The 25883-nt window shown below is 43.1% G+C and overlaps 1 protein-coding gene across 3 annotated transcripts in view; it reads right to left on the reverse strand.

The window, feature by feature from the left end:
• Positions 1 to 25538, reverse strand: part of rnf216 (ring finger protein 216) — a 29545-nt gene extending 4007 nt beyond the window's left edge. Inside the window, exons 1-14 of one of the 3 annotated variants that reach the window (XM_017454785.3) lie at positions 25416 to 25537; positions 24533 to 24690; positions 22740 to 22873; positions 22006 to 22602; positions 18645 to 18721; positions 17847 to 17949; positions 16742 to 16903; positions 16545 to 16659; positions 15277 to 15413; positions 13988 to 14038; positions 13028 to 13165; positions 11833 to 12060; positions 2388 to 2485; positions 1595 to 1817 (exon numbers count right to left, since the gene is read on the reverse strand). In XM_017454785.3, the coding sequence (XP_017310274.3) occupies positions 1595 to 1817; positions 2388 to 2485; positions 11833 to 12060; positions 13028 to 13165; positions 13988 to 14038; positions 15277 to 15413; positions 16545 to 16659; positions 16742 to 16903; positions 17847 to 17949; positions 18645 to 18721; positions 22006 to 22602; positions 22740 to 22873; positions 24533 to 24690; positions 25416 to 25525 (2331 nt within the window). In that variant the 5' untranslated portion in view covers positions 25526 to 25537. Of the gene's footprint in view, positions 1 to 1594; positions 1818 to 2387; positions 2486 to 11832; positions 12061 to 13027; positions 13166 to 13987; positions 14039 to 15276; positions 15414 to 16544; positions 16660 to 16741; positions 16904 to 17846; positions 17950 to 18644; positions 18722 to 22005; positions 22603 to 22739; positions 22874 to 24532; positions 24713 to 25415 lie in introns of all 3 variants that reach the window. The other 2 variants (XM_017454786.3, XM_017454787.3) reach the window with 2 other exon arrangements.
• Between the last annotated feature and the right edge of the window lie 345 nt (positions 25539 to 25883).

Here is a 25883-nt window from a genome sequence, read left to right on the forward strand (position 1 = left end):
TTACTGCACTACGTCACAACTGAGGAGCAGACTGCACGCACAGCGCTCAGCATTAAACACACTGGCTGAAGAGAACCTGGGTGTGCTGTAGGCGGCTCTGATAACCCTTTTCCACTGACAGGACACTGGTCCTGGTCCTGATCCAGAGAATCCGTCTCTGCTGGGGTTTGAGGGCTGAACATAATCAGATGTAGTAATCAGGGACGTGTATAGGCATTAGAAAATCTGCAAATCACTATTCGGGTATACACACGTTATGACAGGAGCGTAATCTGGCTTGGGGATTTTTTTTTTTTTACTCGGGGAGTTTGTCACTACATAAATGAACATCAGTAAAAGAAGACGGCAGAGTTGTAATATTGTATGTTCGGTGAACAGAGGCGAGACCAATCAGACGGGGAAAATACCTGGAAATACTCGTGTCTTATTGGCTGACAGCTCGCAATTCTTCCGAATGCTAACTCGCACAGTCAGTTAGTGTGAGCGGGGGGAATGGATATACGCGATTTCTTACCAGTAAACTGAAACACTAACATCATCTGAGGCTGGGCAGGAAAACAAGGTGTGTAAAAGTCTACATGAGTTCCAGTTTACATGAACAGAGCATAAGGACAGATAACGTACTTAGTATGGCACTGTAGCAGCTAAACCCATCCAGTGATAGCGTAGTCGTGCCTCCTTTTTTCTCGCGACACCAAACTAGCCTAGTCTCACGTTAGACAGCATGGTAGTCCAGAGGCAGGTTTTAAGATAAATACAACTTTTTGTCCAATTTTCACATTTTTTTAAGCAATTAGCCCATCACATGGAAACTCAGAAGTATGTTTTTAGATGGAGAAAAATCTGGGCTCAGCCCCGGATGATTAACAGTCCAGCTAACGCCCCTGCGGTTTGCCCTACAGCCCCATTCAGTCAGTGAGAATGGGGAAGGGGGGGCAATATCTGTACTGACTGTACTGCTACAGACTGAAATATTGAATAGATATTCAGTGTAGATCTTGCTGTGCATTTAATACTCACGTTCATTATATCTCTATAGTATGTCCATCAACACTCACAGACTGTAAACGTCAATAACGACTAAACGGCAAAGAGCACCATCTACGCGTGCCTTTCCGGTAACGCCAGATTAGCCACTGCAGCTTCTTCTTGTGTCTAATTTGAATATCTAGCCTTACTCGTCTTGATTTATGGATTTGTTCCGAGCTACTTTCTTATGGATAGGTGTTAATATGAAACAGGACTTTTAACGTTCATGAGATTTAGGCACGCAATTGGAATAAAGGATTTAAACTTAACAGCGTAATCTTTCTAGAGCGGCGTAATCAGTAGTGTCTCCTTATACAAATGTACAAATTAAGGAGTTCTCTTAGGATGCAAGTGTTTTCCCGAACTAGCTGGATTTTCATGAATACAACACTTCCTGTCTAAATGCTCATTCGGATGATATGTGATAAATGTGGTACATTATCTCTTACGGGAATTTGGTACTGGATGACATTAGAATCTCAACCAGGAGAGCGCGAGAGAGAGAGACCGCTTGCGGTCTCTTGAATGGGCTCCCACATTAGGAAAAGGGGACATGTGGCTTTACCGTGGGGTCTGTCCACAGCGAGCACTTCTTGCACTGGCGGCAGGGGGCGCCGGGAGAGCGGGCGTGCTGGCAGAAGTGGTTGTAGCCGTTGATGGGGTCGCGGCAGAGGTAGCACATGAAGGCGCCGCAGCGGCACGACATTCGGTTGCAGCCCTCCGACTTGACGAGCCCCGTCGAACACTTATGGCACTTCCGGACGCGGGCCGCCGTCATCCTCTCCTCACTGCAGCGTGGGACGTAAACACAAGCACAGGTGAGTTTACACAACATCGGGAGCATGAGCGGTTATGCAAATGATCTCTGATCAGTGTGATAACGGACGGCTAAGAAAAGAATGCTCAATGTAGTCACCCTGTGGGGGTATTTCCTGTAAGAAGAAAAAATAAAAAAAGGTGTCAAGGGTGCAAGGCAAACAGGATAAGCAGTCTCTGAACCTGCTGTTTCCTCTAACCAGATGCAGGAAGGAAGCCATGTTTTTACACATCCTGACCAGACCAGGACTTGACCGGCCATTTTAGCTTGCTGCTCCATTGAACATATTTATCCAGGCCTCTGTTATCCTTTAACAAAAGGCAGCACTACATCTGTCTAAAATGGCTGGGTATTACAGTGATGTCTGAAGCGGCCTTAATATGGAGCTCTAGGAAGGTAAAAAGTCAGTTCTAATCATGATGATGATGATCTCTGTGGTGCATTACATCAGCGTGAGTCCTGCAGTACTCCGTGCTGAATTATTAAATATATTGCCCGAGATTTTTTCTTTTTCCCCTCCCTCTTTCCGACAGGCACTTACAAAGCCACCCGGAGCCGGATCTCATCCCTCTCCAGCACCTGCTCGCATGTCTTTCCTGCATGCTCCTTCCACAGTACGTGGCAGTTCCGGCAGCTTTCCTGAGGAAGAGAGACACAAACAAACCACTGCGTTAAAGTCATCAGCTAAATGCGTTTAATATCAAAGCGAGCCGGACAGCTGGGCTACCACTCGGTGCAGTTTTGTTTGTGCACGAGGAAGCGAGTCAGGTTCCCAGCATTGTGTCCGAGTGATACCCTTTTGTATTTTATATCCTAGGAGTCCTCGGACATTAAAAGGAAAGCCATTAGAGGAGAACCCCGCGGGATAAAAGCGCAGAAACGCATTAGCACAGTAAACAAACACATCCAGTATCCATAAGAACGGAATTCAGTAATGACACAGCCAGGCATCAACTCGACATGTACAGACTAAAGAACAATGCCAGAGGACCGGTGTTGCTTTACGTGTAAGCATTATGAGAATTAGAGTACAGTGCACACCTAAACAAAGCTCAAACCACACGTTCAGTTATGCGGCAAGAGAAGCTACGGTCTGACTGCGCTCGGCCTCGGGTTGCCTAGAGACGGCGTTTCTCGTCTGTTCCATTTTAGTCACGCTTGCCCACAAAGCTTTGCCTTTCAGCTGACGGCAAAGGACATCTGTCCCTGTCTTTCAACGAAGCCCTGCACGCACATAAGCGTGTGAAGCAGGGTGCTGGTAAAATACCGCGACGACGCCTACGCAGTTCACACATGCCATCTTATTGCTGGATATGAGGAGGTTCTGATCCATAGCGGTCATTATATTTCAACCTATTGCTACTTTCTGTTCAACTCAGACCGCTTCTACATATTCCACACGTGGCACCTACTTTATAGGGACAGCCAGACAGCTTTCAGCAGCACCAGCTTCTTTCTCTTACACACACACGCACACACACCCCGCCGAGTTGCCTAGTAACTGCTCCCCTTAACTAAATGCTGGTAGATGTCAATATTTAAAGACAGCTGTGAAGTCTACGTAAAGGAGCCTCGGGTGAATACCGGCGGAGGAAAATGGACTCGAAGGATACGAACATGTGCTTATAACAGATTAGTCAAATTCTCTACGTTTATATACACGCCCAGAGACATTATTCCCAAGTGTAACATGGGGTAGCTTGGCTTTAGGAAAAACTAACTGTAATGTACAGCAGTTACATTACTGAGCATCTGTCTTTTCTCTACTAACTGGGACAATGGCCAGGCAGACAGAGGAAGAGATGGGTGGGGTGGTTTGCAGATGAGCAGTAAACCGATGAGGGATCACCCCCTGCTGGAGATCAACAATACGGCAAAGGGGAGGGGGAAAGACGAGCTAACAAACTAAAAGGGAGACGGGGATAAATAATGGCTCGTGACTGCCTCATAGCCCTGATAGCCTTTCAGGAATAGGAATAACCTGGATAAAATACTAAATACTTTCTGTTAAACATCATCTTTCGCAATGATTACCTAAGCTAAGCTGTCAATTACTAAGCTGCGCTGTTCATGCAACACACTCGGGCGTGCTTTCTTCTTTTCGGAATCATTTCCTCAAGGTACAAAAGGTTTCCATTCATACAAACATAGAACAGAGTGGCTAGGATTGTATATTTTGTTACTTACTTTTTTAAAAACCCACACAAATTAAAACAGACTGTAGCTGTGTAGTAGTAGTTGTAGTAGCAGTCATGATATATTTAAAGCACTTCCGTGGCTTCTGATGACACTAGGATTTGTGCAGAAACACAGACTGAAAGTGAGTGCAAGTCAGTAGAGTACAGTTCAGAACACAGGGAAAAGGACAGCAAGGATCGGTGTTCTGACGGTTAACGTGTAGCACGCTCATCCTTAATCTAAAGCTATGGTCACACGTGCGGCGACTCGCAGCGACCAGAGACCATTCATGTTCGATGAGAGCTGACGACCTCTGGCGACACGAGTAACGGCGAGTGTCGGTGACTAGATGTGGGCGTGTCCAGCGACGAGATAAAGTCGAGAAAAGTTCGACTTTAAAAAGTGCAACAGCGACTACTAATGGGAGTGAAGACAGCGGAGCGCACGTGATCCGTAATCCGCCATGTTGCCTGCGAGCACGGATCGTTTCGTAGGTCGGGCGCTTGCGCTTTCCTGCAGACAGACAGCCGTAGTGGCGATACTGCTTCTTCTTCATCTCGTACGATATGGCGCACATATCATATACGCTGGTGACTTTTATTCCCTCGGTGTTCCATTTTAACGGGAAGAAAACTGGTCTGTTGTCAAAAGTGGAATGATAGTTTCTCCACCGATTGATAAATGTTACTATGGCAACCAGTAGTAAGAACACCCACTGGCGACTTCACAGTACAGCGACTGGCATCTTAGAGCCATGAAATCGCTGCGTGTGTGTGTGTGTGTGTGCAGGTACCTTAAGACATTGACCGCCCACACCCCACCCCAAAAAACACAAGGACATACTGTATGAGTAGATTTTTATAGAAAATTTTTAAATATGTTTAAATTACCATTAAAAAAACCCCCCACAGGTTCTTCCATGTCCACATGGCTTTCCTTCGGGTTCTCAGGTTTAATCCTACCTCCAAAGAAGAAGCCAGTAGATGTCGTCAGTAGGCTATGCTAAACTGCCCTTAGGTGCGAATAGTGTGCATGATGCCCTGTACTGGACTGGCATTTCTCCCAGGGTGTATTCCTGCCTCCCTCCCAGTGTAGCCGGGATAGACTCTGGATCCTTGCCAACCTGACCAGGATGATGTGGTTAATGAAGCTGAATGAAAGAGGAAATACAATTTCTTAAACAGTGGACACTGCCTCAAGCTTAATTCCATTGAAACCTAAAACTCTACAGATCTCAGCAAAACCTTACTTGCCACGTCAGAAGCCTTATGTAGTTAATATCATTTGTGTCAGGGGTCACTCAAATAAAATTTATCAGCAGCTTTAGGTATCTCGCTAGATCGCCAGAAATGGATAGATAGAAGCAAGAAATTCGAATAAGTGTCTGTTCAGTTATATTATGCTGCTATGATCCCTGTAAAGCAGGGCATGTAGCACGGGCAAGATTACCCAAAATGCCAGTCTTCATTCACGCTGACTGCAAAACCAGTGCTCAGTGACTGCGGGTAAAGTACAGAGGCTGTGCTCCGCCCAGCGACTATGCTCTGTGTGGTGCAGAACTATGGAGTAGATTACTACACCAAGCTTGGCTGACTGTCTGAGACTCATTAGCATCCTGGCACCTTCACTTATATAGCATGGCTAAAAATACAGCAGTGACATCACGCCGGTGCTAAGCTCTAACTTCCTGGATGGTTCAGAGTATGCTGGTGATGGGGCGGAGTCAAACAATTCTCAGATCCGCCATTTACATGAACTTTTCTCATTTCCTAGTCAGCCAAGCCCTACCAAGTTCCACACACTGGATGATTAAGTTCTGGCTCCGATGCAAATTTTTTTTTTTCCCCCCCAGCTACCAATGGCCCATTAGCTTTATACATTTGTTTGGCTCTGCCTAAAATACCTCTCCGACTTTGTCTCGCCAACACACGTTCTTCAGAAGTCTCACAGAGTGGAGCGGAAAACTACTGGGCCGCAAGTTTTCCACTGGGACGTTGAGGAATACCACATGGCAAATTCTATAATCGTGACTCGAATCCCAAAGCTGCCTGGAAAGATAATTGTATTTACCACATACAATTTTGCACTCGGGTCTCCTTTAGTGAAAAGTGGACTAGTTCAACAAACAGACTTCATATAAAAACCATAATGAACTTTCTTGTACTTTCACATTATCCGTTGTTACCCAGACGAGGACGGGTTCCCTTCTGAGTCTGCTTCCTCTCAAGGTTTCTTCCTCGTATCATCTTAGGGAGTTTTTCCCTCACCACCGCCTCGCTCACTAGGGATAAATTCACACACTTAAAATCTGTATCCTGTGTTTATATGTTTCTGTGAAGCTGATGTCCATGGTAAAAAGCGCTACACAAATGAAACTAAATTGAATAAGGGTAAAATGACCGTGAAAAGCTTACATAGCAGGCAGTGTTTACCACGGAGCAGGCCCTCCTAGAGAATCAAAGTGACAGGAACTGTCTTGACCACACAGGATGTGTGCATGTACCAAAAAAAAAAATTGGTTTGTCTGATTTTCTTAAACCAGACGAAAACGGGTATAACGGCAAAACCTTTATCTCGAGACACACTACTGCTTTGGTTACGTGTTCCTGTAAGTAAAGCTCATTCGTCTGGCCTCGGCATGTACCAAAGCAGTCACTGATAAAGTGGGGAAATAGCTCAGGTTGCTCAAGCTGTTGGAATCTTGACCTTGATTGCCCATCTCACCACGTTGGCATACATCGAAACTGCTCATGTGAAGTAAACGTGGGTGTCTGTATAACCTGGCAGCCTGAAATGGACATACGCAGTGTGTTAAAATTGCTCAGCGTGCTAAAGCATGCAGTCTCTCTGCTTTTCAGTGGCGTTTCCCCCAAGCCAGCAGCATCAGACCTTATATGGCAGAAGAAGACATTAGCAGCGTGTCTGATTGGGGAGCTGCTGCCGCTGCAGTCAACTCTCTCACTCTCTCTCTGTAGCTGGCCTGTAGCAGTCTGGGGGACCATCGACACACCCATAAATACCAACACACACACACACACACAACTGTCTAAGTAGAAGATGACAGAATACGAAACCGAAGGTGTATTTCATTGTGAAGTCGGGTGTGTTGAACTTGGGCTAGGCGCACATTGTTCATGCACTATTGAGGCAGAGCTATAAGGCGAAACCCATGCAGATTATGCAGCGTGTCTCGACAAGATCTCATCGTCAATCTTCATAACCAGTCATTGTTGCCTTAAAAGGTAGCATGTAAAAGATAAAACATAATTAAAAACATAAACGAGCTATAGTAGCCTGTCGCAACGTGAGGACCGAAAACACACGACTTCACGTGTTTTCGTCCTGCAAGTCCATTTATTCACCCTTAAAAAAAACAACAAACGGTTCAATCTACAGCCTTTAGGGCGTCTTTGGTGACGCATTTAAAAGGTTTAATACAGAACCCTATAAGAGATTGTTTCGCAGTCATCGAGGGTTCAAATTAGAACAAGAAAACCCTTAAAAACATGTTTAACCGTGCACAAAATCCAATACATGTATGTATATTTTAAACATGCAAGCCAGTGGAAAAAACAAATCTGGGGCGAACATAAACTGCAGGGCATGTCAAATTCTGAAGGCTTTGGCACTGGCCAATCAGAGGCCTGTAGTGGATGAAAGAGGTGGACCTACAGGCGAAAGAAAGTATGTCAGTTATATAACCCTCATATAACCCTACAGCACAAGGAAGGCCATAGTTCAGGGATAGAGCAGTTCACAAGGGTAGGGTTCAAGCTCTCTTCTCTACATACAGTACATTTCCTGTGTATGGGTAAGGACCATGAGATGCTCACAGAAACAAAGCATCTGGGAGGGAAGAATAACCTCTTCCTCTCTGTTAGGGGCAATGAGATCCTATTAAAATGTTTAACGCGAGTACATGCGAGTAAATCACTGGAGCTCAATGGGGTCAGGAGCTTCAAGGAGGTAAAGAACACATTCGGTTCTGATTTTCCCTGCAGTCTGCACATTCTTGGTGGAAAAAAAAAAAAGGCAGTGAAAGGATATGACTCAGATCTAGCTGAAAATCTCGCTGTAGTTCATAGTTCATAGCTGACAAGAATGGCACAAAGACGGGTCAGAAACGGTGAGGAAAAAGGAAGAGAAAGTGGGTCGGGAGATGAAACTCAAGACATCCTGCTGCTCTCCATTTCCTCTTACTCGGTCCTGTGACATGCAGAAGAGGAAGAGACCAAAAGAGCAACAAAATGGAGGCCTGGCCTGATAGCACTAAAATCGACCAGGAGTAGCTGGCCAAGGACCATGCTGATGGAGGGTGTCTCATTTTTTCCCGCTTTCCCCCTCCTCCTCTGGGGGTGAAGCTACAGGAGGGGTTGGAGTGGATGACTGCGGGAGGAAGTGTGTAATCAGACGCAGCTGTGGAGCTGGGCGAGGCAACGCTCGACCTCATGATAGATCAACACTGCCATCCAGTGGGGAAAAGTATTTACCGGGGGAAAAAAAGAAGAAGAAAAAAAAGACAGCCATGGAGGAGATGTTTACAGCAAAACGAGAAGGAGAGAAAGTAGCAGAGTGGGAGGACAAATGGGAAAGCATTAGGACTTCCCAGCATTCTTCTGAGTAAGTGGTTGCTAATGCTGCGTCGTTGATACAGAGACAGTTAACATTCTACTGCTAATGCTGCCCCGGTACATTCCAGACAACTCCCACACACAGCTCAGATAAAACAACAGAAACCAACGGCTCAAACACTCACACACACACACACACACACACACACACTCACACACACACACACACACACACACACCATAAAACAAATCCACCCACTGACAACTCATCAACTGCTGTTCAATGTTTTTGCACAACAATGTTTATACATACTCCAACATGGCCAGTGATGCTGCAACTATCAAAGTACATGCAAAACAAGCAGTATATACATGCATGCAGAGATATACATTTTTCCCCTTTATACAATTCTGTCCGATTGTGCTGATGAATAGTTCAATAGTTCAAACAGCTTCTGAAGTCATGAGTGCTGCATACTTTTACGGCAGGCATAACGAATGCTCGTGTCTTTGTTTTCTAACATGACCCAGGTCATTTACGCAGCAGACGCCCTGCCATCCAGTGCAGAAAGCCCTTAGTATCATTCCATTTTGGCCCCCTCATGAGGTATTCCACAGTCCAAAGCACCACCCAGTGACAGGAAAGAAACCCCACCGCCGAGAGTGAAGCATCAGAAACATACGGCCATTTAACGCATTTACGTTTCACACAGCAACCTACCGGGACAGCACCTAGTACAATTTCCATTGAAAGATCAGGACAGCAGATCATATCATATGTCTCAGAAATTAAAAATCAGCTCATCGATTCCTGAGTTCATCTCTTAGGAAGATTTCAAATCAAATCAAATAAATAAATAAACAAACTGTATGATGTACAAACAATAAGTAAATAGAAATAATTCTGCAGATAAATTTATAAGAGCACTTTTGTGTGTGTGTGTGTGTGTGTGCGTGCGTGCGCGCTGGTACAGTAGATCAACTCCACCCACATCAAGAAATATACAAACTTATACGTCAAGTTAAAAGTACGAGAGGTTAATTTGACTGGACCCTAAGCTTTTTCTGTTGGGGCTTCTACCCAGAGACACGATAATAACTCTAGTAGAAATGAGCGAGCATTTATAGACCTCAGCTTGCTTCGTGCCAGAAAAATGTGTGGCTCTGTTGTGGACAAAGATTCATAGACCAATTCACAGACTCAATGGAGAAGACAGATGTTGTCATGCCTTCCATTAGAAAGGATAACTTACATATTAGAGGCTAAACAGCAAGGATTTGAAAACATACGGAGCCCTTTCGGTGATTATATTTAAAAGAAGAATTAGCGGACGACGAATCTTTGGGGACAATTTTGGGTTCCCACCTTGTAGAATTGCTTTACTCTTCAACATATATTCGCTTCGTTTCTGCATTCATTACGATTATAATAGTCAATTATGAATAGGTGACCATTCGCTAAAACAGGAGGGGCATTCTTGTTATTTTTTTAGTGTAAATGCAGCGATCTAATGGTTGTATGGCATTTGAATGAATGTATATGCATGTAAAAGGCTGTATTTCAAAGTGTTAATAAAATAAAAACATTGGGGGGGGGGGGGGGGGGGGTTAAACTGATTAAATAAGTGCTTCATTCCTATATCTCAGAGTTTTGTTCATCTTACACCACGGCAATTTGCCAACAATTAACCACTTAGATTATTCATGAGTTTATATAAACTTAATGTTGTGGAATGACCCTGAAACGACTTCGTTATCAGTTTTGCTCGAACAGCTACAAACACTCACTCACTCATAAAAGAACTTTGTGATTTTTCGGAGGTTTTCAAGGAAGTGCAAAGTCCTCCATCTTGAAGCCTCTCCAATGGCAGGAAGCCTCATACAGCTTTACCTCATGAAGCTGGTATAGTGTTCAACAATGCTGTCTCTGTAGATGCGATTCGGATTGGGTTAAAGTGGTTCTGATTTCTGTTCATGGAGGGTGGACGGACTGTTTTGACTTGACTACCTCTCGGCTGGAACTTCATGGATCTCCTTTGATCCCTTTTCTCTCCTTTCACGCTCTGCATTCGTGGCCTCTCCATCCTGCTCTCGCTCATCTCACCTCCTCCGTTCTCCGCTTTGTTTGTGCTATCGCAAACTTCTAAATGTAAAGGAGATTGCGATGTCGATGTCTTCCTATGTTCTCATTTGTGGAGTCTTGTCCTTTCTCGGTCCTCAAAATATGCTTTAATACGTATCAATTTGTTCAAACACGTATGACCGAATGGTAGGCTTTCCTTTGCGTTCTGAAAAGTGAAGCTTGTTAATAGTTACACTAGTGGACATCATCTGTCTGGAAGGCAAGCAACAAATTAAAGGTGTAAAGCTATTTAAAGGTGACGTCTAATCAGTGTGGACAGCACAGGGACTGTATCAGATACATATCAGACTCTTGTTTTCACCACCTACACCGTGCGAATGGTATTCCAATAACGTGCTGCGTTTTAAGCGTGAAAGTTGCGTCGTAATGAAGGGTTAACGCACAGGGATGGAACGGTACGAAACGATATATGTACAGCTCATTAATACAGATTTATACAGTATAACGTGAAGTAAACAGGACAACATTAAATGACCTTTTAACTATTTTATTAGTATTATAAGGGGGTCAATTTTAGCCTAATCCTAGGACTAGACACAACAGCTATATTCTAAAGTTAAACCATTAAAGGTAGAGTTTATGTCTCTAAGTCAAACACACCTATAAAAATCTGTGAAAGCTCTCCTGTTTAATAAACTAATCTCTCTAGCCCTGTAGATAGTCTCTGCTCTGATGACCTGTCTTCAGCTGTAAATGACATAAATGTGCGTTTGAATAAGCCACAATCCCAGGGTGTCCCAGAAGTCTATAAACACAGGGGGAAATTAACACTTTTTAGCAAGACATCTTCCAAAATGTTTCAGAATTAGTTTATATTATGTCTATATATATATATTTTTCCAGACAGCCTTTAAGAACGCCTTTGACAAAAGGCAATGCCTTTATTATTAGGGAAGCTGTCGCAATGTTAACAGGAAACACGGGCGTACCGAGAAGTGGATGTCCGCGTCAACAGCCGCTGACGCAGACACAACCGACGTGGTGCTGGGAAACACGGTCCTCTATGTATGGAGACTTTTGGGACACCCTGAAGATGATCTGGAGTCACGCTCACATCCATTGGACCATGAGAAACGTTGACTGTATGCACTAACCTTTCTGCAGCGGGGATTGGGGCAGCTGAAGAGAGAAATCTCTTTGTCAAGGAGAGCAGGGAAGTTACAAAACGGACACCTGACCAGCTCGTCCGCACAGGTAGCGGCCACGGCTTCCTCGGCCTGCCGCTCGTAGTATTTACACAGGATGTTCTCCGGTAAAACTTTCTCCAGCTCACTGGTAGGGAAGGAGCAGGTACAGCTGCCCTCCATGCAGCTCAGCTCCGACTGCAACGCAAAACATGCTTACGGTTAAACACGGTTAAACACTGATGAGTCACCTCTCAACTGCAGGATGAGTGGAGTCAGGGCTAACTTTGAAGAGTTCCACAAATAATGTGTTAAAGTTTTAAATCAACACAATGTTAAACAGCAGGAGCAATCGAATCAAAATAAAAGTGAAACTTATTAAGATGGGATGCGGAAAACACCACCACGAAAACAAGGGGGATTTCAAGGAGCCGAGAATGAACACGGTTTAACCGGTGATTTCCGTAATGCCAGGCAATGTTTGCACAGTTTCAGTCATGCTCTAGCTGAACCGTGCTGAACCAACCTGCATGATTCTCACATCATTTTCATATTCACTCACTTTCTCTTTCTCTCTCTCGCTCACTTTCTCTAGTTCTCTCTCTCTTTCTCTATTTCTCGCTCGCACGCACTCTCTCAGAAACACAGCTTGTTATTTTACTGAGAAAGCAGAACATGTAAACTCCTCTGTCCTGAAGTCTTTCCTGTGCTGGAAAACTTTGTAAAGCACTGTGATTTGCAAAGCGCTTACAACCCAGACTCCTCCCGTGAATACATTTAGTCGCCAGCTCAACAATTTTGTATGCTTTCCTGTGTTAAACTCCACCACCAGCGCATTTTTAACGTTTTTATTGTCAGTCTTAGATTATGTGATGTGTCTGCCGTACATGTCCTTGCGTATGAGCCGTTACTATAGAAACAATAATGCATTAAAACCTATAGTACATATATAAATGGATTTTCGACCTAACGTTCGTGTTGGAACTACTGTCCGAGTCGGGCGGCTATACGAAAACAACGCACACCTTCTGACCGATCAGAGTCGAGCGTTCGACCATAATCGTCTTTATAATAATAATGCAGAACGTTTAGCGGATCAGTGGACATTTGGAGATTCGCTGACTCTGTGATCACGGATCGTACCCGAGTTTCGCTCACGGCTTACCCGTCCTGTCCCGAACACGGCCTCCTGCGCGTACTTCACCAGGCACTCTTTACAGAAGAGATGGCCATCGCTGCACTGGGTCATCTCCTCAAAGGCGAATTCTCCACAGCAGCAGCCACACTCGATCAGCTGACCATCCTGAAAAGTACACGGCCACAAATGACTAAACTAGAACATTTCTTTATTTTTAGTTGACGGTATAGGAGTAAGAGCTACTAATTATTATTAGACTAATCTTTAATCCCTATCAAGGGGATCTGCAAACGAGCAGCTCTTTCATTTCTTTTAAATGAAATGAAAGAAGACTGAATGTTGCTCCTTTTTTTTATTTTTTATTTAAGTCATATTTGCAGCTAGATCACTGAATGCAAACACTTTCTAATAATGCTTTCTAATAATGCTTTCTAATAATGCTAACATACGCTTACATTCAAAATATAGTGTCTTCCTTTTCTTCTCAATTGCTTGCCCATAATTTTACCTTTCCAGGTAACAACAGAGTTAGTTGTGTAAGATTAATCTTAAAGAAGATTTTTTTTTTTTTAAGAATCACTAGGAAAGAATTACATTTTTATTTATTTATTTTTACAAATAATAGACAAATGCAATTAATATATTATAACTGTAAATTTCCCTTTTCAGTTTTGTAATTTTACTATATATATATATATAACCGTAATTTTTGTATTATATTCGAAACTGTAAATTCTTTCTAAAATGTTCTATTCAATTTTTCTATTCAAATATTCTAGTTTTATTCTCTCTATATTATATTCTTTCTTTTTTTCTTATTTTCTCTTATTATATATTTATCTTTATTATATTCTATATATTTTTTCCCCATATCGGTGCGGTCGTAAAAAGCATTTCACTGCGTGGCACACTATGTATGGTTAGGTATGAGACAAATACAAAATTTGATTGGATTTGAAATGTATAACCACGGTATGACGGGCTTACCTTCTGATACTGCTCCTCATTCACTTGCAAGGCCAGCAGGAAATCTTCATGCTGAAAGCAGCAACAAAAACAGAACAAACAAAAAAAAAGAAGTAGTCAGATCCACTTTTTTGTAATGATTGTAGGCATCAACAGTACTATTACAACCCTGACAACTGTTCTCCTACAGAGCAAGCATCTGATTGGGCAATAAAATAAGAATATTAAATTCTCACACTGACTGTTCCGTTTTTAACATACGCCAATCAGCCATAACATTAAACCCACTGACAGGTGAAGTGAATAACATGGATTATCTGGTTACAATGGCATCTCTCATGTGGTGGGATACTGTATATTAGGCAGCAAGTGAACAGTCAGTTCTTGAAGTTGATGTATTGGAAGCAGGAAAAATGGGCAACAGATCTTTACAGATCTGAGCGACAGATGACTGGGTCAGACCGTCTCTAAAACTGCAGGTCTTGTGGGGTGTTCCTGGTATGCAGTGGTTAGTACCTACCAAAAGTGGTCCAAGGAAGGACAACCAGTGAAGGGAAGAAGGCAAGCTGGCGGAGGGAGTGTGATGCTCTGGGAAATGTTCTACTGGGAAACCTTGGGTCCTGGCATTCATGTGGATGTTACTTTGACACGTACCACCTAGGTAAACATTGTTGCAGACCAAGTATACCCCTTAATAGCAACGGTATTCCCTAACGGCAGTGGGGTTTTTCAGCAGGATAATGCGTACTGACACAATGCAAAAATTGTTCAGGGACGGTTTGAGGAACATGACAAAGAGTTCAAGGTGTTGACTCGGCCTCCGCATTCCCCAGATCTCAATCTGATCGAGCATCTGGACAAACAAGTGCGATCCATGAAGGCTCCACCTCTTAACTTACAGGACTTAAAGGATCTGCTGCGAACGTGTTGGTGCCAGATACTACAGCACACCTTCAGTGGTCTTGTGGAGTCCATGCGTTGATGAGTCACAGCTGCTTTGGCGGCACAAGGAGGACCTACACAATATTAGGCAGGTGGTTTTAATGGCTGATTAATGGTTATGGCTGATCGGGGTATATTTATTTCTTTAACGAGGTGCCGCTGTCTCATACTTTGTTAGCAAAACTGAAATATACATATTGTGCATCATGACAATATCTGTGTGTTGTCTGATATCCTTCTGCCATATCACACATCCTGATATACAGCTCAGGATAAACACATTCCTTCACACAATCTAGTGCTGATCTGAACGTAAATACAAAAGAGGAAATGAAACTCCGTTTTTTAAAAGGCCATTTAAAAAGTACCTCAGCCATTTCCTTTGCTTTCTGATCATAAAACTGAAGCTCTTTCTTTAGAGAAGGCTCAAGCGGCACGTCGAAGTTCCTGCACCATCTCCGGTTTTTCTCGAGAAAGAACATTTTCCTCTCCAGTTTGAAGGAACCTGGAAAGTAAGAGCAATTCAGAGCATGCAGCCAGCTCATGTTTGATGACCGTGTGCTGGTCTGGGGAAACCTGTCGTGTGTCGCTGTGGGTGAATTCTGCACAGTCAGCGCACAGTCCTATGTGGTGCAACAGATCAGTCCATACAGGATTTCACTTCCGTTTTGTTTTCGGTGATCGTTGCGGCCAGAAATTCGCGATTTTGCTGAAGCTTTTTTTTTCTTCCTTCCAAAAATTTGCTATGCAATTTGCAGAGATTTGGGTCAAATTCTGGGGTGGAAACTACTCGAATTGGCGAAATTGTAATTGCACGAAATTGTTTTTCACAGTGATGTTTGTTGGTAAATGAGACCTTTACGACACACGTGAATCGAAGAGGGCTTTGACTGAATGCGCGTTGTGATGACGTCACATCCTCTGAATATTGCGGCGTTTCCTTGATTCGGTGTTCATTTCTATGATTGCAAAATCCTGTAGGGACTGAATAGTAACAATGTTGCTGCCTCCACTGACGTCATTATTGTATTACATTCCATCCAGGAACAGAGATCTAAAATCTAACCTGGCCAAAAGTATGCGGACACCTGACCATCACACCCATATGCGCGTCTTCTCCGAAACGTTACCACAAAGTCGGAAGCACACAACTGTACACAATGTCTTTGCGTGCTGTAGTATTGCAATTTTCCTTCACTGGAACTTCTGAAACTGTTCCAGCATGACACTATCCCTGTGCACAAAGCGAGCTCCATGAAGACATGGTTTGAGAAGGTTGGACTGGAAGAACACGAGTGTCCTGTACAGAGCCCTGACCTCACCAACACTGAACACCTTTGGGATAAACTGGAACACCGACTGCACCCCAGACCTCCTCACCTAACATCAGTAATGCGCTTTTAGCTGAATGAACACAAATCCCCACAGCCACGCCCCAAAATCTACTGGAAAGCCTTCCCAGAAGAGTGGAGGTTATTATAACAGCAAAGGGGGAATAAATCTGGAATGAGATGTTCAACAAGCTCATACGAGTTTGATGGTCAGGTGTCCACATACTTTTGGCCGTACAGTGTATGTTACAGTTGTTGGTTAAGTAACCGATGCACTGGACACATCGACTCTTATGATTAATCACCTTGCTCAAACTTGAATTCGATAAAGGCTCGTTCGTTCGGCTCTTTTCTCTTCTTCCTCTTCCCTGAGGGGTCAGTAGAGTTTTCTTGCCACTTCTTAAGGGCTTCATATAAGGCCTGGAACAAACCAAACAAAAATCTCACACAGCCCAAGTACGACTAGACCTGAAAGACACTGACGGACGGTGACGTGCAGTACCTTGCGGGTGATTGCATAGTGTCCTTTGAGGCAATTCAGCGCCCATTTGAGGTCCTGGCAGCTCAGCATCCTGAAGTCTCCCATCAGCATCTCCGCAGCTTGTACTGCGACCTCTGGGCCAACACGATTTAACTTCCAATAATCGAAATAGTTCTCAGTTTCCTAAAGAAGAAAAAAAAAAACTGGATCACTCAGAGAGTCTGTTTGAGAAAGGCTTCTTATATTCGAATGTAGGATTTAATCCAAGCGACGTATTTACAAGCTTTTTGCGTACAGTAGCACATTTAGGCAATGTTCTCGCCTGGCATTATCACGTGTCCTGGGTGATCGGATCCCGAGACGCACGGCCGGAGACCACGGGCGTTCGTAACCACGGGTGTGACCGCTCCTGATTGGATTTCATACACTGTCACGCACATTAATTACACCGACTTTCCACTGCGTTTATTTTCAGGACGAAATATCCCTGCAGATGATGTCTCGCGTAACTTTACGGACTGTTTCAAACTTTTTAAACTCGCACGGTCTGCTAACGAAACCTAAACATGGATGAGAGATGGGATGACAACTTTGGGTTTTCAGGTGTTTCTTGTATCGCTGCGATAAGGGGCCAAAATTCGCTAATTCTATGGCTACACTGTAAACGTTAGCACCACTGATAAAGTACAATTATGTACTGATGTACTAAATCCTGTCAACTACAACACCATGAAAGATCGGTGTTACACAAGCTCATAGATGAAATCTTTCATTGATGATTACAATATCATGACCAGCTTTTGCATTATATTAAATCTGAACGTGTGGATGAGCGATGAGACTATCGACTACAGAGTTTGACAGGGAAATAGATAATTACGCAATCGAACAATTCACTGTGACCAGTTCACATAACTGTAATGAGACAATTATGCACAATTGTGAACGGATTGTGTGGAAAGTATAACTGTAAAGGCATAATGATGGTTTGAGACGCCGTTACAGACCAACGTCCTATTGTTTCCTTCCAAACAGTTGGAAATATCGTTCGTTTACTGGTATGGAAACTCGAATATGACAATCGGCCAGAATAAACACTGCTAGCCTGATGAAACTTAGTACAAACCTGTGTTTCGTTGTCATTTGTCTCAAGGAGTACACTTCTCTGAGTTAATACAGAGTTGGCGTTCCTCTGATATTCCGGATCCTCCAACAGCATATTGCATATTCTGATTTGAAAAAACGAAACAAAAACAAACAAATATGAATTATTTAACCAATATAAGCATGATTCATATTCTATTCATTATTCACTTAACGCAGTTGCACTGTTTGAACACCAGAGTTCCCAATCTGCTCAACCCATAGCGTTCACCCAGAGTGATCACATTTGGTTTTTACTGGAAAACCATCAGCTCTGGATAGCCTGATAGCTCCAGATCATGATCACCAAAGCACATTATAGATTATATGTTTACACAACCACATTATAACAATTAAAAAGAGCTCTTTAATAGCACTCAAACGACACTGGCCTCACACAGCGGTGATCTAAAGTGCAAGAGAAAGAGGCTGTGGAAGACGGGCATTTTAACCGACTTTGGAGCTCTAATTCCGGTTAAAATGACACCTCGGGCGCTGCTACGTTGCTCATTATGTTTCAATCAATAATTTTCTCTGGGTCTGAGACTATGTTTATTCACTCCAGTTTCTGGGAGAATTTCGAAATTATTTATACATTTATTTATTTATTTATTTGTAAGATATGGTGAACCTGTTGTACATTTTTCAGCCGTCCTTTTTCTTCATTCAAATTTGGTGTAAAATATTCTGAGAATCGAATCGGAACCGTGGAGCCAGTTACCCCCCTACCTGGCACGGAAACACATTAGTGCAAACCACAGAGGGAAATGTTTGTGCTTACACATTTAAATCTCTCTCTTCACTCCTCTCGATCAGTTCCACCACATACGGCTCTTGAACGTCTGGGAAAAGGTCCACCTGTGACGTGTATATACATAGAAAAGATTCATAACACAATTTACATAATAAAAGAACCTTATACACATACAACACTTTGGTTGCAGGTAAAATCCTCTTGCAGCATTTAAAAAACAAACAAAAAAAACCCCATCATTTTCATCACTTGATACAGTTACATATTTAAACAAGAAATGTGAAATCTACAGGTGAGTCCCACGGGCTGCAAAGTGCTGTACCGCTCGGAAAAACAGCCAGTACTTCACTCAGGCATGCAAGCTTGATAATGGCCAAATATCATAAACATCAACTTCATTTAAGGAAAGAAAATGAATTTCCAGTCCATCCTTTCTCTATAATAGGGCTGCAACTGACGATTGCTTTCCTAAAAATAATAATGGACTTCCAGTTAACTTTTTTGTTTATTTAAAATAAAATCCACAAACTGAGTGTTACAAATATAAACTTCAGACTAAAACTTTACACAACTGTTTGTCCAATTATATAAGGCCGAAAAGAACCCAATACACACGGACACACACCAGAATATATATTATTCATTTAGGACTGTAGTTTAATTAGTGCTTTTTGTGCATCCATAAAAAATAATGCATAAATACGTACATATAAACTAATATACAAGTTTATATTATATAATAGTATTTATGCATCACTTTTTATAATGCTGACAAACATTAAAGTGAAGAAAGTCAGTGTCGGTGACTCGGGGTATCTCCTAAAGCTAGCGGTGTCGCATTACGTGCGTATGATGTCATGCGCCGTTGCCTAGGAAGCGGCTTATACTTCCGGTTAGTAAAAAAAACCGCTCGTGTTCCATTTGAGATGATATTACCTTTCTGAAATCAATACACTAGACGGCAGAGTACATAGTGCATAGTGTAAGTGCATATTACGTCGATTGGGACACGATTTTAGTATTTACTCTCCGAAGCGAGTTTTCAGAACAGAAGTAACGTAATGAGTAAATCTACCGCGTGCTGCACGCAGACCGACTAACCCATAATGAGATTCGTTGACAACGATTTTCATCGTCGATTATTATCGATTAGTTGTTGCAGCTCTACTCTATAGCAAAGAACAAAACATGATGAAGTAATTAGAAGTCGTTTGTGTCAGTGCGGTGAACTTCTGGAATTCCAGCTTCTAGAAATCTGACCTTCAAAAAGCGAATAAACAGTGCAGATACTCAGAAGAATGTCAAGAATGAACAGACTTTCCAATAAAACCACTTAACACGTGGTAAGGAAGGGCTCCCTGTCCCTCTTATTAAAAAACAAAAACAAAACAAGGCTTGCAGTGTTCCAGAGAAACCAGAACCTGGAAACCCTGGAGACTCCTTCCAGAAATGCTAAACCAACATCTCCTTATGGAAAGATTCACCAGCTCAGTGAATAAATTTCTTATTTTCTGTTCACATGGAGCATCCACAAATACTTAATATAGAAATGATAACGCATTAGACTGAGTGTATTAATATAAATCTCTGACATGCCTTACAGAAAGAACTTGATTTTATAAGGAGATGAAACAACAACAACAATAAAAAAAAAAACGTCCTTGTTTTCCTCACATCGGGTGTCATTAATCAAACTTAGAGTAAAGCTGCGTGGAAATGTTTGTGCAAGCCAAACCGAATTCAAATTTCCTGCTGGAATTACAAATCTTTCCTTGGTACCCGTGTGCGTATGTTGATCAGCCATAATGTGTAAAGCGAGTTCCTGACACAGCTCATTTGCATGAAGTGACGCCCACAAAACTCCATAAAAGGTCATCTGCGCAGACAGCTAGGAGCACGAAATGAACAATGGTGGTAAAGGCATAAGTTATTTTGACTCACTTCTTTGCCAATAAAATATTCGATATCATTATTATTATTATTATTAATAATAATAAGCGACCGTTAAATCTTCCATCACCTGAGGCGTTTGTTTACATCTTTGCAGACAGACCGACCCGTCCTCGTTTATGCAGCACCCCTTTCTTTTGTCCTAATTGAACGACCGGTTTTACGTCTTAGTTTATGGGTGTGTGCTGACTCGCTTTCTTCGTTTTTCATATTCTTTAAAGTGCACCTATTATGGTTTTTCTAATATTACCTTTCATGTATAGAGCTGTTTGTGAATGTAAAAACATCTGCAAAGTTTCAAAAACTCAAAGCGCACGACACAGAGTTATCGACTCCGTGTGAAAAGAAGGGACTGATTCTGAACAGCTGAATCGAGTCGTTAGTGATTCCAGACTTTACTTCCTGTACTAACCTACGTAGGTTTGTAACAAAAAGCCCCGCCTCTGGTCTTCATCGGCTGCTCGTGGACAGACGAAGCTGAAAGTCGTTACGGTAGTGGGCGTTTCCTTTTTGAAACACGCTGACAGCGATAAACCACAACAGACTGGGAAATCTGACCAATCAGAACAGAGTATGCTCTCTGAAAGAAGCAGTTTAGAACGAATCATTTAACGAGTCGTTTGTGACACTGGGGGGGGGGGGGGGGGGGGGGGGGGGGGGGGGGGGGGGGTTAATGCTGCAGTTTAAATTATGAGCACGTTAAAGTGTTTTTGACCTTGGATGCATGTAAATCTATCGTATGAGACCTTTAAAACAAAATCTGGCACGTTTCAAAACCATAATAGGTGCACTTTAATTAATGGCAATGATATAAAATGACTGGTTTTCGCTAAACGTTCTCAATAGTACTCTTAGTCCCTGACCTAGTGAACTAGCATGAGGATGTGTTTTTGGTAGCGATGCCAAAGCACTTCTGTAAGACATTCAGGAAAAGGGCGTCTGCTAAACGCTGCAAACATGATCAAAAAGTGATTTTATTTAAAAAAAAATAAATTATTTTTTTAAGTTTTAAGCAAATTATATGAGTCAAAGTCACTGGAATCGAGGTTTACGTTAACGCGAGTAGGATGCGAACAGTTTGGTGAATTTACAGGATTTTTCATGAACACCGAATTCCTGGTGTAAACACCCGTACGAACGAAATGACGAATAAATCTGTTCGTATCCGGTTCGATAAATGAATGACGTCCGTTACCGGCTTCAATGTTTAATATTGTTTCACGTTTAACATCAAAGCTCTCTCTGAAACCAGATCTCTGATGAGAAATGTTTCGTAGCCACCCTGTACCTCAAAACCATCACGGATGATTAAAACTGGGGCGAGAATGAGCTCTCTGTTAGACTACTGACAAACTTTTTTTCAAATCAGATTTGATCAATTGTTATCAGAGCTCTGACACGAACGCGCCTGAATCAGAAAGGTTACTGGATGCCTCACCACTCGTGTGACGAGCAAGTTGAGACTGTCCCGCTGAGCTGTTTGGGGATCTGGAGCTGGAGGCTCGGCGGCTGTAGATGGACCAGGCCTCTCGTTTCCAGCGAAGCGAGCAGGGAAGAGCGGGGGAATCTCCTGCTGCTGCCGCTCCTCAGGCTCCTGCGCTGTGTGTGAGGGCTGGGGTGTGTCCGTTGGCCGTTCCTGAGGGGGAAATGGGACTACAGCCCCGGCGTACCTTTCAGTTCTGTGCGGACTCACCACTGCCACTTTTACACCCAGTACCTCAGTGTTCGCAGGGGTGAAAAGAGCCGTGCCCTGACCGGCCTGCTGAGTGCTGGGCAAAGGATCGCCGAGTTGAGACGGCGTGCCTTTAATGGAAACGTGAGGTCTGAGCAAAACAACGCCTTTAGATGTGGAAGGTACGGCGTTCTGGTCCGTAGTGAAGACACCAATGGCTTGATTTCCTGATGCTGGCTGAGCGGGTGCTACTGAAGAGTGAGGAAAGTGCGAGTCCTTGGGGTTCGGAGGCTGGCTTTGGGACGTGCTGCCTCCCCATTGAGCAGCAGGTCGGATCAGTACACGGCGAGGCGGCACCCGGGCCTGACGATGACAAAACGACGGTGACGCAGTGAATGCAACAGCCCCCATTATTATTGAACACGTACACGAAAACGTGACGATAAAATACACCGATGATCAGATTACTCTTCGAATATCAACAAAACAGTTTTCGCTACCTCTAAAATGCTAATTTCGTCGTCGTCCTCCTCCTCGTCTTTGACCACCACAGGAATGTTTGGTCTAAATGCGTCCAGCTCGTCGTCGGAATCATCAGATATAGTTATGTAGGTCCTCCTTCTTGATGTGTTATCTAAGCAGGACAAACATAAATAAATAAATAAATACATACACACATTTTTGCCATGTGACATGTGATAAGGGATGTCACGATACCAAAAATCTAGTAGTTGGTACCGATACCACCAAAAGTACACGATACTCGATACCAAAGTCGATACCACGGTGTGATATAAAAATAAAATAAAAAAAATTAAATAAAAAAAACTCTCCTGGAGGACATCCTCCTCTGGCTGATACTGGCAAAGAGAACGAGAGGGGGAGAAAGAGGGAGAGTGGGAGAGAGAAAGAGAGGGGGGGGGGGTATTTTAGTTATCAAACACTGTCTGACAATGAGTCTAGGGAGGTGCGCTCCTAAATGTGCACGCACGCACGCACGCACACACCTTATACTCCGAATGCAAGCATTAGTTTAAATTCACTGATATGGTGGCAGACCAAAACGATTTATTAAAAGCATGAACGTTTGAATAATTATTAGTGACATTAGGCTACATTTTGCTGACAGGACACGGGCTGAATGGCGATGCGTGGTGGCCCGTTCAGAGGTAGTTTATAACATTGCAATGCGTTAGCAAATAACTGGCTATCGCAAACATTACATGGAGCTAACGTTAGCTGGTTTCACGGCCACAATGCCAGCTACCTCAGACAAATATAATAAAGGACCATCTTTCAGGTGCTTCGCTAAATTCCAGGTGTTTCCTCGCTTTGCTTGAAATGAACGATAGCATTGGTTGCGCACCGTAAACCGATACTAGCTTTCCTCTCAACGAGTCGGGGCGGAGCTAAACTTGTTAAGCTAAGCTAAACTTCTGTAGTCTTTCCCGTGTGCTTGTAGGCGTTCCTCTTCTTCACCACTTGTGGACCGACTAAAACACTTGCGCGTATTTGCTGCCCCCTTCAGTTCCGGAAGAATCGCAACCCTGGTACTTTCGTTACAAACAGTACTAACGGTACTGCAGAAAAACAAGTACCATCATGTTTTAAGAATGTTGGTACCGACTTGGTACTGAAGTATCGGTTCTCGTGACATCCCTACATGTGATCTCTCACATAGTCCGCTTCAGTGATGTACAGGAATGCTAAACTACAATAAATGTTACGACGGATAAAGCTCTGCACTTCCTCACTAACACACAGTCCACATCTGCAGCTCAGGAACACGGCACAGCACAAACAAGTCTGATCCATGGATGCTCCACCTCGCAACTTACAGGACTTAAAGTATCTGCTGCTAACGTCTTGGTGCCAGATACCACAGCACACCTTCAGAGGTCTTGTGGAGTCCGTGCCTCGACGGATCAGAGCCGTTTTAGCGGCACAAAGAGAACCTACACAATATTAAGCAGATGGTTTTAATGTTATGGCTGATTGTTGTATGTGTGTGTGTTTCAGACAGCCTTTAACAAAAGAAGAATGTACTCATGGCTGGATCAGGAAGCTATCGCAAGTTTGTGACGGATGTGTAATTACACACAGATGTGTTAACACGAGTTCTTCACGCGTGGGAGAGACGACTCCGTGTGTGTTCACAAAGAAACCATGCAATCGTGTAGATGACGTTTTGCTTAAACAAATACAGTGTTCATGTCGTCTAAAAACGGAGACTTTCGGGACACCTCGTGTTAATCTACAGAGCGTGTACTCACAGACTGGACGGGACACTGACCTTGGCTGTGGTGTACGCTGAAGCTGCCCAGATGAATGACATCATCATCATCACCGGTGTTGTCAGCCATGGTAAGAACACCAGCCGGACTCCCTGAGTCTCCCACCTTCTCGCTCTCTGCTGCACACCAACACCCATACACACACACACACCGGGCCCTGAAATCAGAGGGACATCACCCTGTGGATGGATGGATGGATGGACACACACACACATATATACACATATATATATATATATATATATATATATATATATATATATATATATATATATATATATATATATTTATTTATATTACCAGCTGAGTAGACACAACCCTGTAGTTGACGTGAAAGTTTCTGTGATAGAAGATATTTCTCTCAAATCTGCTAAGTTTAGGATGGGGGTTTGGGATTTTCTGGAAGTAAACACTTCATCGCACGAGTGTTTTCAGGAGAAATCTGAATTCGGAAATCGCTCATCTGAATTCCTTTTTTTTTCAGTTTAAGACTAGTTATCGTCGAGTTAGCGAGCTAGCTCTAAACTAACCCTAATGTAAACAAGTTAACTAAGCCATGTACAAACACGGAAAAGGGGGACAAAAGTCCAGCAGGCAACGTTAACGTTCTACTATCCTGTATGTAGTGTAAATCAGAACCAGAACAAGATCACGAAGTAAACACACACACATCTAACTTAGCTAGCATTAACAGCGTGTTAGCACACAGAGTTAGCTTCTTAGCCAAGTCAGGAAAGGTACACAAAACACACACATTAGCTTATCGTCGTCATCATCATCACCATGGTAACTAGCCAGCAGAGTTCAGTATCATTATGAGAGGATTGTTTTTTAAGTTTTTTTTTATTTTATTTTTTTTTTTAAACAACAACACACACCTACCTCTTAGTTATATGAGGACAAGCTCTGGAGCCGGATATGGAAACAAACGGCCAAAACAAGCCACAGGACGTCACATGCGTGACACGACGTCGTGAGGTGTAGTAGAGCATACTGGGAAATGTATTTGTTGTTCTTGAGTGTATGCGCTGAGGGAACTGTAGATGTCGCTGTGTTGCTGAATTGTGGTTGTTTTAGGGGTTAAAAACAACCGAGATCGTAGATGAGATTCTTTCTGTATTATTTCTTTTTAAAAATGGTAAATCAAATTATGTGAAGGTAGAAGGGAGGTAAGTCTCTGGGTTACTGATCAGAAGGTCGGGGGTTCAAGCCCCAGCGCTGCCACTATTGCGCCCTTGAGCAAGGCCCTTAACACTCTCTGCTCCAGGGGAGATGTATCATGGCTGACCCTGCACTCTGACCCCAACTGTGGTATGCGAAGAAAAGAATTTCACTGTGCTCTATGTGATT

Source organism: Ictalurus punctatus, chromosome 24 (genome assembly GCF_001660625.3).
Source record: "Ictalurus punctatus breed USDA103 chromosome 24, Coco_2.0, whole genome shotgun sequence".
NCBI lineage: Eukaryota > Metazoa > Chordata > Actinopteri > Siluriformes > Ictaluridae > Ictalurus > Ictalurus punctatus.